Raw genomic sequence first — 15565 nt, 5'->3', positions numbered from 1 at the left:
CATTCATGACCATTACACTCATCTGTGGCTATTTATAACACTTGTATTATAAGCCGTCATTGACAGTATTGTCAGAATGATCATCATCAAAAGTCTAAAATGACTGATTTAGTTTATAGCGCTTATACCAAAACAGACTTTACAAAGTGCTTCAATAAAGTGCAATAAAGGATAATATGGAAATCTCATGAATAAAAAGAATAATAAAATTGAGCACATTAAAGTGTACATCTGGCTGTTACCAGGTTTGTTGAGGAATATTATTCTTCCATATGATGTGTGAGGCCATGTGTTTTTCTGTTGTGTAACCCGTATGTCTAATGTATCATTCCATATTTACAAGCCCATTGTTCCACAATTTGTATTATAATGTGTTATAAAAGTCCTTTGAATGAGTAGTGGAATTCATGCTAGGAAATATTTTTGCAATCAGTCTGTATTTTATTTATTTTGTGATTCTAGACAATTTTGATATTTATTTTCAAGACCTACAGTATAGTATAGAGTAGGCTATATTTCTCAGTACAGCTGTGTATGAAATGATTTTTCAGAATGAAAATGGGTGAGCGATTCCCTTCTTGTTTCTCACCCCTTAATGCAATTACCATGAGCCTGGGGAAGCTATTTAAACTAAAATTTGGTGTTATTTCTAAAATGTTCATATGCTGATGAAGGTCTGTGTGGCACAAACTGTTCTGGCAACTGGCACTACTGGTGATATCTCCTCCTAGCACACAGCAGTCATATAGTTATGGAGCATATCGACAACTGAGAGGCAAAACAATCTGTGAAAGCCATAGCTGTGTATGATAAATGACGCAAAGAATGTAAAAATCAATCAGGTTTTTAAACGTGTTCTAGTGTGCCACCAGCTAGATGACATTTTTATTTTTTTCTGCTTTCCTTGCACCTTGATATTCATGTCATGTCCTAAGAAAAGCCCTAACATGGAATAATTGGGTCTTGTCAGCCAGCAGGAAAGTTAGACCATCAAAGATAATTGCATGCTAATGTTCAATAAGCCTTGTAAGTCGCTGCAGATAAGTGTGGCTGCCAAACAGCCTTGCCAGGGGAAAGCACATCTAATCCCTTGGCTGTGGCTGGGGAAAATTAATACTAAGCTCCTTTGGCCAGCCACTTCCAGTGTGGTGGTAGAAACAATTACACAACGGCCCATCAGAGCACAATTAATGAATAACTTAGGAGCTGCCCAGATGTACACATTATAACAAAGATGCATCTACCCACTAGCTGTACAAACAATTAAAAATTGTACGGAAGGAGTAGAAGTGGGCTGTTTGTTCAAGTTCACTGGACGATGGAGTTCATGCAGAGGGACCCTGTTGTTTCAGGACTCTAAAAATTCATCATTTCCACCCCTTCGCTCTGCTGTATCCTCTGTTTACATGGTGGCCTGTATCTATATAATAGCTAGTTAAAATATGCCACAAAATAGACCAGGCACAGAAACCCATCATATGCTGGCTAAATGGGCTAGTGCTCTTTTGGAGGGATTCTTTAATTATGAAATTGATAATCATATACATAATTTATTCACATGATTTTGGACATGTGTTTCAGTTTAAAGTTACTAACATCAAAATCATATTTCAATCTGTTAATTGGCAGACACAAATTTGATCAGGATAGTTTATTCACAGCTGGACACCTCATTCACCACTTTTTTTTTTTAAAGGAAGCTGGGAATAAGGTGGACTTGAAGAAAGCATTTGTGATCTTATCAGCTTTGAAGGCTGACCAGTCACACTTTCACAAAATGGTTTGTCACAAAGTGCCTCCAAGAAAACAGTACATGTAGTGATGTCAAGGGGATTTTATAAAAGCAAGCGGTAATAATAGTAGGAAATGGAACAAGTACACCCTAAAACAAGCAGGCAGAGACTGTCTGTTGTCAAAGCAGAAGATAAAAGAAGGAGAATACAGCTGTTTGTCTTAAGAAATATGTTGTTTTTGACATTTCAGAATCAGATGCTGCTTGTTTTAACCTAATCACTACATTAGAAATAATGACAAAAACAAAAGGACAAATTTAAATACATCGAAGAAACAGTAAAATAACAGCACAGATTGTTGTGGATGCAAATAATTAAATTCTCACTGCCTTCTGTTGGACCGCTCCTCTTATTCACTATTTAGGCCTACTTGTAGTGTGAACATGTGACTTTATTATTTATATTATTTACAGGCTACAAAACGATGTGCCAGTGACCTCTTGATGTTCTTTGACCTCTGATAGTGGGTGATGAAAGTTAATGATTTCTTACTTGTATCAAGTGAGCCAAAAGTCTAATCAAAGTCTCCAAAGAGAAACCCTGTTACCTCTTTCTTCAGCAACACTAATGTTATGTAATTTATGTAATATTCAATAGGGGATCTAAGTTCTGAAAAACAATTGTAGATCAGGATGTGCCCTGAGTTAATGATGAGAATATGTCTAACTTTCTCTTTCTCTTAGTTGTAATACAGTGCCTAAAAACAAACACACTTGCAAACACATACTGTATACAGCAGCATACATGTATGTAAACACACACACACGAATGACTCACAATGACATTTTGCCTGACCACTGCAGCTGCTGCCACTCGGTAATTTATTGCTGAGTCTGATATTGTATTACAAGATGTATTTGCTCTCTCCTCTAATAAGAACATAGATTACAAGCAACACTGAATTCACTATCTGCATCCCAGCTGATTGCCTGTGTGTTAGCTTATATCTTTTTAAGCGCCAGCGCTTGGCTATTTACATTCATCCGCTAAGCCTTAAAACAAATTATAATCGATCTGGGGGCGTGATGAAAAGGGTGGTCCTGCTGCAAATTAAAAGGAATGCAAGGTGACAAGGACAGCAGAATCACAATCAGCTCCTCACAGAGTGTGTGGTGCAATAAATATGCACAATTAACCGCATGTCTTAAGATGCATAAGCAGTTTAAGACACATACCACAAACGTTTCAGTTGAAATCTGGCCAGAGATCTTTGTTGCATGTCAAACCTCTCTCTGTTTCTCTCCCTATGTTTTCTGTCACTCTCTACTATGAGCTGTCAATGGCGGAAAAAGTATTTCTAAAAGTGCAGCAAACAACATTTTATCTACTCTTAAAAATAACGTACAGGGCTGCAACGGTAGCAACTGTAACCATAATTTGTTGAAAATGCAGAAATTTCAGTTATGAAGATATTTTACTTAATATGTGTAATTGCCAAGTATCTTCTTGGTCTGCATGGAGGAGTCCAAGGGCACATCAACTACATATTAATACTTTAATTTTGGCGCTCTCCCTCAGCATTATGTGACTGAGTATTTTTACTTTCTGTAATTTTTAATAGAGTGGTTCTACTTTGGAAGATAATTTGCGGAGGCTACACTCTGCTGTACTTCTAAGTGTTTAGACTTTTTTAAGACTTTTCATTCTCTGTCTAGTTTTGATACCAAGACCAAAGTATAGCTAACCTGTGCTTGAAAGCACTAAAAAGGTTTTGTAAATAAAAACATGCACATTCAAATATAGTTCCAACCTAGAAGGCCTGCTCTTCAAAACTGTGCTTAGGGTTATTGGGCCTTTAACAAGTTGGATATCTGTGTTCTTATAGGCTTTGCCCGCAAGCGATGCCTCCAGGTAGCTAGATTTGCTGAAATGCATCTCACAGAGAAGTTCAAACCAATAGTGCAGAACCTTAACTGAGAAGTGTGAGGTAGTTTGGCATGCTACACTGGCCAAGGTATATATTCCAAATCCAAATATTTTTTAAAAATCAATTAGAATCCCATCATAAACCCCATTGTAAATCTCATTATAGACTGTTTTAACAACAGAGGTACCTCAAGTAAGACCAATGAGGAACAGTAATGCAATCAGACAAAGAAATGCCTCCAGCAGTGTCTTCTTGTCATGTTGATGTCTCACACATAAACATTCAGCCTGTCTGCTCGTCAGTGTGTTCCAATGGTTTAATGGAATAAATTATCTTACCGTGCTGACAGCTTCAGACATATCTGTTGTATGTAACATGCAGTCTCCTGAATGACAAAGCATGTCACTATCTGACAGGCTGAGAAAAGAGAGATATGCAGAGATGCATGCTTGTGGAATAAGGCATGTATTCTAGATGCAAAATGATTATAGTGAATTTGTGTTGCACCAAGTAGCCAGTTTTCTTTTTTTATTTCTTCATGAGAGAAACTCTTTGTTCATTGTCTAATTCCAGCAGGGCTCCCTCTAAATGCTTTTACACTGACTGTAGTATGACAAATGTGTGGTTTAGGTGTGACAAAAAATATTAGAATTAAAAACTTAAAAGTTCAGATCAGTCCAACAGGAGTGTATAACTGATGAAGACCTTCATCTGAATATTTTCCTCTGTTGTCAGGAGGGGGAGATTAAGCATTTAAACATGTTTAGATGCTATGCCTTCTTATGCAAGAGGATGTGACATCTCCTCACAAGCCACCTGTTTTTTGGTGCTGCCTATACCTTCCTCCTAGTGATACCCTTCTCCTTGAGACTGGGCTGAGTTGCTGTTGTTAGAGAAATGCTGAGGTAGTAATGTTTAAGTACACAGTTATTAGTAGTAGTGTGGGTTCTTTGGGAAAGCTGTGTTTTCTGTCCCATTTGTGGGTGTAAACCGTTGATTCGTTTTATGCTGCTCCGCACATTTGTAGCGGAGCTGTTCAGTTTTGCCAATCTACATTCTTCACTGCATTTTACAAGATAAACAATTCCAACTGTTGTCTATAGACATCACTGCTAAGAAGCAAACATCACACTCAGAAAGAACTAAACAAAATCACGCTCTGTTCTCAAACATGTTCTATTTTATAAACTTTGGGCGTTTCTTTGCCTAACCAGAACTGTTCTTCAAATAACTTTATAAATTAAAAAGAGATAAATTGTGACAAATACATTTTGTCACAATTAAATGGGTTAACGATATGGATAGTCTTTGAATTTGCTTCTTTTGAATCTGTATGATTTAAAATTTATTTTATTTTCTGTCTTAAGCATGCTGAGCTCTCCTGCCTGGTGAGCCTCCTGCTCCCAAACATTTTCTTGCAAGGAAATTGACTAGGATAAACCATTGATAACGACCCACTGCACAATCAACTCACGCACGGAAATATATATACTTGCACACACATATACAATAAACACAGAAATACAGACATGCATCTATTCCTACCTTCCACCTGTGGAAAGCACTAGGTCCACAAGCCTGCTGAGAAATCATTTCCAGAGCAAGCGAGCGAGGCAATTCTGTCGCAGCGAGGAGGGAAAAAAAGGGTTTTTTAATGGGGAAAAATGGGACGCAGGGGAAGAGTTAGCAGTAGCAGCCAGGATAATTGATGGCAACTGTTTGGGTACAAGATTAAGATTCATGGGTAGGACCACACACTGGAAACCGGTATGCGCTGGAGGTATGAAGGATGTGAGGCAACATTTTGACTGGCCCGCTGCCTTAACTGATAGAATGTCGTCCCAGATGCAGCGTAAAAAAGAAAAACTTTCAGAAAGGATTTCACTCACTCCTAGAATGGAGTCTAGGATGGATCCCAATACCTGGGCCTGTATTGAGAAGGACAGAGAGAGAGAAAGGGATGGAAAGGGGGAAAAGAAAGTGGTGGAAGCCCAGAGGCAAGTTTGCATGTGGAAGGCCAGTGGTTCCTATCAACAGACTTGGTGGAAAAGGTTTGTGAGGAAAGTATGTGAGTTACACTCTCCGACTCCTCACCAACTACCCTTGAGGAGCCTTTCAGCAGTGTGCTTAACACACAACTACCCCGGTGGAGCTGCTCAGTGGCCAACAGTAGAAGATATATAAATCCTGCTGTGAATGTGACTGTGTATGAAAGTGAAGATGTTGTAGGGAAAGTGCATGGAGCCAAGCTGACTTTTCCTGAATACAGTTAACTTGTGTTTAAACAACATATCACCTTTTTTACACAATGAATACATATCCACCCCTTCTTCAGCCACTTTTTGATGCTTTAAGAAAACAAATACCTCCCAAAGGGGACAGCTATAGAATACCTAATATTTTAAAAATGAGTCTTTCTAGCAGCAATTTGCAGGTTCACCCTTGTTAAATATCTGACCCACTGAACTGATTGTGATTCATACTATAGTGGGTATGGTTGAGAGTATAAAGGAAGTCGTGCACAAAATCTGAAATGAAAAAGATCAAAATTCAGGGGAGATGGAAAAATAGGGGTCAAAACTGACATGAGATGAGAGGAGTCAAAGGTAGAGTCAGATGTTAAAGGTTGTGCATGTAATATTTTAGTATCGATGACTCTCCACAGTATCAATTTCTGTGTAGTTTCTGTAAAGAAATGACACCATTTGTGAGAGCGCTGGCCTCTGGGTTGAACACTGCATTTTACATTGTGTGCCACCCATTAGATTTGGTCACATGTTGGATTGTTTTTTCTGCACAAAGAAATCATCATCATTAGTTTTCATCAGGAAATGAGAAATTGTTGTCATTCTGAGAAATAATAGCACTAATGTGGTAGCACTAATGTTAAATTACTTGAATCATAATCTTGTATATAATTATTACTTATTGCAGTGTTACAATTGACAATGATATATACATTTACAATATAAAAATACCACAGCAGTGCAGTGTAAGAACTTCAGAACCTCACTTCCACCAGATATCAACATTAGAACTCTTTTACAGTTTACTGCGCATGTTAAGTCAAGCTTCACAAACGATCATGGAATTTAGACTAAATTCTACTAATAGCTGACCAAGACCTTGCTAGGTGAAGTAAAATGGAGCTAAAAAGGAAAGGTGCAGATTTTTGTAGTGTGTCTGTGTAACCTGAATTTAGTACTGCTTAACAGAACACACACATGCAAGATCGGATACACCTCTACATAGTACATGGTTAAGAAAAAATGGTGGTCATGGTTAAAAGAAACCAATGTTGACTACTGGTTGGAGATAGAATGCAAATCATGATCTCTGATGTCAAAGTCAAGACATTTTGTACAAATTTACAAGATAGAAGTACAAGGATGTGTGTGTGTGTGTGTGTGTGTGTGTGTGTGTGTGTGTGTGTGTGTGTGTGTGTGTTTATTTTACTGATCACCCCCTGAGGTCCAGTCAACTTCATCAGCATGTTGCTGGAAACAGAAAAGCTCAAGGCCACCGCACAGACGCACATGCACCAAATGTTCTCTCCCTTTCACACACATCCAACACTGTCACACACACACATACGCACAAATTTAAGATGTGAGCTGTTCATTTGACCCCAGTGCACAGCCTATCTACCGTCCCTCTTTAGCAGACTACTGGGATACGAACCACCTCCGGGGTTTACTGTTTCTACTATTAGCATATAAAGAGCATAAATTTCACTCCACCTTGTGTTAGCAGGAATCTTCTGAGACTGTAGGAGCAAAGGCAAAGCCTCCTGGGAAACTTTAAAACTGTCTGTGATTGGAGAAACTCTGCCTGAAGCTCAAGGAAAGTCAGGTGGTTTTGCCATGAAATACAGTAATCACATGTATAGCCTCGAATGCACACGTGCAGATACATGTACAGGCACACACATACATTCACTGTATGTATAATGTGCCTGCAAACACAAACAAAACTCTATTGTCTTCACACTGACCTCCTAAAGTCATGATAAACCATGTTTAGTAAAGATGATCCAAAGCATAATGTACTGGTAACCCTTTTCTACCATTTATCTAACTGTGTTCACACTGTGAGCCACACCACCAAAGTCAGCAGTGAGGTTCTTGCTGTAGTTGCCTGAGCTGTAAGAGCTCTCTAGCTGAGGAAATCTAAGTGAGAGAACAAGCTGGCATCTCAGACTTAATCAGGGACCCTTCCTGGCATCATATCTAATCAAAATACTGTTGTAGTAGGATTTCAGCAGGAGAGAATACAGGCACTCGACAAGAGGGTCAACAATTCCTCTCTGCTCAACAAGCTGAACTCGTCATACACTTGCTTTTTGAGAGGCATGATCTGGACCATCATAAAGGAGGTCAAACAGACCCCATCATCATCCACCTCACTCACACTAAAACCAAGCTCTGACACCACATAGTATTTGTGGGCGAACCTAAAAGCAAGGCTTCAGTGAAAATGACGAAGGTGCTTTTGGTGCTATTTAGTTTTGAAATGCACCATATATCATGTGTATCTTATTGTCAGCATCTCACTTAATCTGGTTCATTTTGCCCTTCAGTGGTTGAAGCATAATTGTTATAATGGTGGGGTATCCACATCTGGTGGTCATGCACTCATGCTCAGAGACAATTGTCCTATTTAATTGTTGAGCTACAAAAGAAATGCTACCACTTGCAGTAACACATATACTTGAGACTTATTTTCATCAACTCAGCCCAACTGTTAAACCCCCTCCTCTTCTACTCTCTCCACTGCCACTATCATGACTTTCAAAATCACAGTGGGAGGAATCTAAAGGTGTACTGACTTCTGTCAGACCAGAATATCATGTCGTTAGCTCTCCTTACTATATTCCAATGACTATTAACAAGCTTGTGCTATCTGTTACATTTTCCAGACATTATGTAGCTTCTCAGTTATCCCTGCTATTACTTTATAACATATTTCAGTGATCAGTCCACTCCGTTCTCTTCTTCGTGAAAAATAAAGTTGCATCATATACGGACATCCATCTGTTTCCCATGGAAGCAAAGCAACCAGAGAAGCTCAATTATCGCTGATAACCACAGCTTTCATACTCATTGCTTGCTTTCCTAAATGTACTCATTCAAAGCTTCTCAGCTCTCTATAATCTTCCATGAATAAATGACAAAAAATCAATGTCTGGAAAACAGTACCATCAATCATGGCTGTAAAACTGTATTTTCTATAATGGTACCTAACAACTGGTTGCGATGGCAACTCACAAAACAGTTTTAAATAATGATGGGAAAAAGCATGAAGCATTTAAATTTTGTAGACAAAGACCACTACACAGATGCAATCCCAGCTTCTCACACCATTATCTAACTTTCTCACATGTAAATCCCTTCCACATGTTAAGTGCAAAGAAGCATGTTGTTGCATAGAATAATTCATTAATAATTCTTTGCAAATATTTGATTTGAACTTGTTAAGACTTTTACATTTTTACAAACTCATACAACAGCCAAAAAGCATTAAAATTAGCCTACAATGCATTTTCCCCAAAGATTTATTAATCAAAAATCTATTTATTAGAATTATAAACAAACTAACTGTTTTCAGTAATTCAGTCTGGTCAATATACTTGTGTGTTACGAGGGTAAGCCAAAACTGAGGGTCATACATGCACATTTAGACAAACGCTCACACACCTTTATACTGGTCAGTGTAGGGCCTAAAAGGCTTTACACTAGCCGTACTGTCAGCAGCGCATTCAGTGAAGAAGAAGCAGCTAGAGGATTATGGGTAATGAGGTGTGTGTCAGTGTTAGCCAATCTTTCCCTTGTGACTTAGATGGATTTTTCTTGTCTGGAGACAAGTTTAAATCCTACAGAGATACAGAGAGAAAGGTGGTGAGAGAGAATAAGTGGCTAGGGTGCAGCCTTCATACTTTTTAGGCATTGGACTGACCGGTTCTCCAGGTTTCCCGACAAAAAATGCTCTTGGTTCCTGGACCACTGAATTAGAAAATAAGTTATTTTCAAATAAAGAAATAAATTAATTCATAAAAAAAGTTCCAGCAACAGTAACCATAAACAACACCGACAACAAACACGCACAGAGACACACAGACATAGGTGACAGTGTGTTATCAGTGGCAGTCTGATTACTGTTTGCATGCTTCCACTGCAACACCAGACTGTCTCATTTACAGCTACAGTATCACTGAGCACACCAAACATAAGAGCATGTGAGTGAATGAGAGTTTAAATAGCTATGTTGATTGATAAACAGAAATGATACATAAAAAGATGTGTGCATGTGTGAAATGTAATGTAGTTCAATACAAAGATGTAATGGAAGGTAAATACATGTTTACACACTTCCCACGGACTGTTTATGCATGTATTTTACATGGTTAGTAGTATGCGCTCACATTTTTATTGGAAAAATCTGGTATTGCTGTTTTCCCCCCTATGTTGTTAGGTCTTTTTTTTCTCATTTCAAGTAGAGTAGGCTCCTGCTAATGAGAGAAGTTTAACAATTTGTTGCAGGATTCGCTTGATAGCAAATTTGAAGGATAGCAGGCTTGAGAACATATTGTTAACCTGCTATTGCTAACTAACTTCATTTAACACGTTTTTTTTTCTTGTCTTTTAGTTTTGGGCTAAAACAGCCAAACATACACAAACACTGACATATTATCATCTTTTACAGTTGACATGGCTAACAAGTTAGCAAACAATTGCTATTTACACATCCATCTGGCATGGAGCAACATTAGCATTCATTTGGACTTTCTGGCCACCTGAGAAATGTAAGATGGATATTTACTCTCACTCTCTCTTTAGCTCTATTTTGGCATCTGGCAACTCCGGAGAAAAAATGTCTAGGCTAAATGTTTGACTTTACCCCTTAGTGGCTTGTCATCGTGTGGTGCTGGGCAGTTAGTGTTCAGTCTGTTCATTAGAGCTTGTTTGCTGAAAACGGCTGCCTGCTGCAGGAAAAGGGGTTAATGAGGGTGATGAGACTGAACAATACAGTAAATGCACTGATCATATGCATGGACCACTTATTAGTCAAATTAGTAATATATCAGATACATGCAATGTAGTCAGGTTCTGTAAGCAAAGGGTGCACAGTCTGTGGAAAACTCCCACAAGGTGTTTGGGCTGTGTACACCAGCGAGGGCATGAATGCTAATTTATGGTAGACCATATGGAGACACACCGACAGGATTGTTGGTAGGTGACCAGAGCTCGGAGGGCAGCGAGAGGTTAGCGTTACTGGGCTGTACCGTCATCACGAACACTCATCTAGTTATTGTTTCTGAAGCTTATTAAGCCGCGCAGCAGATGGACGATAATCTGAGCCATGATTACCATCAGAAGCAGTGGCTTGTAACTCATACTTAACCAGCAAAGCTCATCTGGGGAACATTAGGGGACAAAGGACAGCTCTGACCTCAGATGTGGCACTTTTTATTTGGTGTGGCTGACAGAAAATGTAGTATTTTTGTCCTGTCCCTAGTGTTTGAGTGCAACTTCTACAAGTTACTCCTGTTTATGCAAGGCATGTTAGCCAAGCTCAGCTATTGACAGTGTTTACTTATGAAAGTGACATTTGCAACTTTATTTAATTCAGTTAGTTACTGGCTATTGGGATGACCTTTTTCTGGCTTTCCTGGCAGGAACCTATAAACCTCAGAGACTCGCCAGCTTTATAGGCATTCAATAATCACACAAGGCACTATTGATGAAGTTGTTGTGTGCACTACCTATGAAATGAATTGGGCAAGGAGCAGGAATCACAGCCGTGCAGTGCCTATGTAATTCTGATGAGGATATTTATGAAATTAAAATAGATGAAAATGTGGCTCAGGGGCATTTTGGTCTATTTTTTTGTGTTAATGTAAAGAACTCACTGTTTGCATTCCCTCTATAGCTGACACTGTGATTGTGTCAGAGACAGTGATGGATGCATTCTGGTGGTTGTCTGTTGGAGACACATGGGGGCTGCATGGAAGCCATTTAAAACCAGCTCCCAACCCGTCTGTCCCTCAGAAAGTTTGTGACTGATTTGTGAGAGAAAGATAGATGGATGGAGAAGAGAGAGAGAGAGTATCTCAACATTCTCAGAGGAAATGGAGGGGAGTCTGGCTTCTCCACTCACATACAGGTAGACTTCAAACTCACAAGTGCACCACTTCTGTCTGTCTGTCTGTCCATCCGTTCATCCATCTTTCTATGTCTGTTATTACCTTGTCGCTTTTGATACTTGGTGCCTAGAAACCTTAGGTTTATATAGGTTTATATATACCAACTAATGAGAGCATAAACAAGGCAACTCACAAGCTTGCTGTCTATGTCAAAGCATTGCAGTGGAAAAAACCCTGTTAATTCCCTTCTAGACTATAAATTGAGCCAGATATGCATTTCCACCCATCAGCTCATAATCTTCTCATTAATTACATATATTGGAAAATCCTGAATTATTATGATTCATTGCCTTAATCCATCACTTTTGAGATGGAATTCCCTGCAAACAAATTAAATCAATTTACTCACACAGGCAAATATACTATATATATGGAACAGAGACACTGAAACTCATTGGCATTCCATGCTTTAAGTGTGCCGGGGAGTGAAATCCATCAAACAGATAAGATGGATTCTCTTTTATAGAACAGCCGTAAGTTTTAAACAATATGAAGATTCATCTGCACTTGCAGTCCATTCCTGCATTATAGGCAGTATGTTAAACAGTCAATCACTCAGTGTCTTATAGCATGTTCTCCTGGGTAGGCAGGCTGCACCAATATAAAGACCAGAGACTGTGTTTTATATAACCTTTACCGTGATATACAGGCTCAGATGTAACATATTGACCATGGAGACAAATGAATTCGATAATGCAGTGAAGTGGGGGAAAATACATCCTGAGGTCTGTTATTTACAGCCTGCCTGTATTCATGCACACACATGCAGACAAATCACCAGTAGGATCACCAAGCTTTGCAGTAAACCTGCGACAGTTCACACTTCCTCTATATACGCTCCACACAGCACAGATGGTTTTGTTGTGGTTCACTTGGCAGTCAGCACCATCTCAGGCTCATGAAGAGCTATAGGATTTCAAAGTGTTTCATTAGAAATCACACGTGGGGAAAGAATGAATAAAAAAATTAAAAACACAAAAAACAAACAAAAAACAGACTTCACGTAGCTCCAGATAGGTTTCAAAAGTCAGCAGGCTCACTGAAGGCCTGCTTGTGGAAGCAAATGGGTATAAAAAAGTACATTTCACCAGACATCACATGCCACAATGCCCCTTTCCTCTGATCTCGGCGCCCTGCCCCAAGGGTGCAATAACAGTTTATTACACCTATCCTCACTTTATGACCCCCCCTACCCTCCACCCCGCTGCCCTCAAGCCCACGCTAACTGTTATTGAAAACACCCAGGTCTGCCATATATCATTCCTGAGCAGCACATTATGCTATGTGCAACCTAGCTAATTACCACCTGCTCATACGGGTTTTGTCCAGGTCACATAGGAATAGTTCTTATTCTTATCTAATATCTGCTTAGATGTGGAAGTGTTAAAAAACAAGCCCATTTGTCTTTACAGCAAGTGTTGCCTTGAGGTTGAATCCTCTTTTTCCCACATGTTTCTGTGGTGTAATGATGGAGAGTAAATAGGAAATGGAATTTAAAGACTTTGCCACAGAGTGCCTGTGTGGTGAAGAAGGGTAAATGAGTTTGGCCTAGTTTATTGCTAGCCAAGAGGGTTACGTGCAAACATTCAGGTTGAATTCAGGGGGATATATGCTTTAAAAGGGAAAGCACAGTATAGTGTATAGTAGGGATCTTGAATTAAAATGCAAAGCATCAGAAAAGATCTTTCAGGGTGGAGGTGTTCAGAGAGAGAGGTAACAGCTCATGGGTGACAGTGTGACAAGACTCGGGGAAGGACCTGTCACCCCTCCCTCACACTGATGGCTCCTCTGTCATCAAGAGGGTGCAAGTGGGAGAAACCACACCACCATGGCAATACAAATGATACTAAATTATAATTCTTCAAAAGGATAAATGCTGCAATTCAGCAGCTTTACAAAATATGCTTTGATAAAAACAGTGAGGTCACATAATGCTGTGAATGTAGCTTGTGTTTTAAGTTCAGAAGTGGACACTTCCACAAAATCTCTATAAGAAACAACTGCAAAAGTTGCAGGCGGTTGTTGGTTGATTGTTTTTTTGGTTTGTACGCAAAGCTGTCTGATTCCACACAGACTCAAGAGACATACTTTAGGATTTATGTGCTTTTTTCTCAGTTTGTGTGTATGTATTCATTTGTGTGTGGGTGTGGGTTTTCATGCTAGAGTGGGCAGCAACAGCTGATTGGGCAGATGGCTTGTGTTGTCATGGGGTGTGGGGGCGGGGTGGAAGGTGTGTGATAGGTGGAAATGGGTCTGTTTAATTACTTGTTAAGTGAGCAGCCCAGCAGCCAATAAAGAGCTTTCATGTGCCCTGTGTGCCTCGAGGGGTGATGTGAGGTGGGGTTGGGGTGCAGTGGGGTTCAGTGACTTCCTAGTCTTACAAGACCAGGACAGCTGAGCAGGTGATACAGCTCAACTGTTCACATACTGCAGCTGCTTTCTTTTAATTTATACAATAAAGAAGTTTGGAGTGCACAATCTATTTTTGTTGGTAGTCTTTAAAGACTACATTCAAATCACAAGAAAATCTTATCAGGGTGACCAGTACTGCTGTGTTTATGTTCAATGCTCAAGCTGTTTTCTCAGTCAAAACAGTCAAAACAAAGTGGGACCCTGTCTGTGTGATTGTTTTCTAAACCAAACCCAATATCTAATATAGCTGTAACACTGTCTTTTCCCTCTGTCCCTTCCTCTTATTTTTCTAGTATGTGCTGGTACAGAGAACAAGCTGAGCACGCTGTCGGACCTGGAGCAGCAGTACCGCACCCTGAGGAAATACTACGAGAACTGTGAAGTCGTAATGGGAAACCTTGAGATCACAAGCATCGACCGCAGTCGGGACCTCAAATTCCTCAGAGTAAGGACTAAACAAAATGATAAAGTAAATAGGTTGTGAATTGTATTTGTACATAAATGCCCAGAATTCTGAACTTGCAACTAACCAAAGGTGATTCAATGTGCTTGATTCATTTAAAAAACTTTTGTTACATGTTGTCAATTAAACAACATTAAGTGATTCTGACCCAAATATCGCTGTCTGGCTGGTGTTTGGATAAGGCTACAGGCACCGATGGCCACAGCAACAAATGCAACGTTATCCCTTCCGGCTTGGTGTGCATCAAGTAGACAGAATATACATATATTTGGATTGCTCAAATTATTAATGATGTTAGTTGACATCCCTAGTGAGAGCCATTATTGCATCTCCTGATAGCTGAAAACACAATTGTTTTATTGCATTTAGAGTTGTTCTTAGAGTTCATTTTGTCTTTTACAAAGTGGTAGAAACAAATCACTGCAGGTAAAGCGTCAACCACTCCACACATCCATGCTTTGTTTGAATAAACTGACATGTGCCTAAATTGTTTGGAATAGTTTGAAAGTTGTTAATCCTTTTACATCTGTCAGACTAGCAGGCAAACAAACATTTTAGGGTTTCACATATTTATTATCACTGATTACAGTTAATTCTACAATGTTTTCAATACATAAGAATAACCATCCAAACATCCACATCTTGCATCTTTTGTACAAGTAATTGTCTGAAACCGAGTAAAAAGTTCAGAATGTGAACTTTCTCATCACTGTCTTCTTATTTGACCTTGTTGCCCAGAGAATGCCCTGTGCTCAGATCCTTTTCAGCCAATCAGCACTCAGATTAGTGTCTAGCCAATGATAAGCAGCGAGGAAAGTTGTTCTAAT

General features: G+C 39.3%; 1 protein-coding gene across 2 annotated transcripts in view; it reads left to right on the top strand.

Annotated features, from left to right (window-relative positions):
• LOC122885592 (receptor tyrosine-protein kinase erbB-4-like) overlaps positions 1 to 15565 on the top strand; it is a 329729-nt gene that overhangs the window by 130928 nt on the left and 183236 nt on the right. For both annotated transcript variants that reach the window (XM_044216868.1, XM_044216867.1), the window contains exon 2: positions 14569 to 14720. In XM_044216868.1, coding sequence (XP_044072803.1) covers positions 14569 to 14720 — 152 coding nt within the window. The remainder of the gene's footprint in view (positions 1 to 14568; positions 14721 to 15565) is intronic.

This window comes from Siniperca chuatsi, linkage group LG12, assembly GCF_020085105.1.
Source record: "Siniperca chuatsi isolate FFG_IHB_CAS linkage group LG12, ASM2008510v1, whole genome shotgun sequence".
NCBI classification, from domain to species: Eukaryota; Metazoa; Chordata; class Actinopteri; order Centrarchiformes; family Sinipercidae; genus Siniperca; species Siniperca chuatsi.
This window is presented reverse-complemented; position numbering and strand designations above follow the sequence as displayed.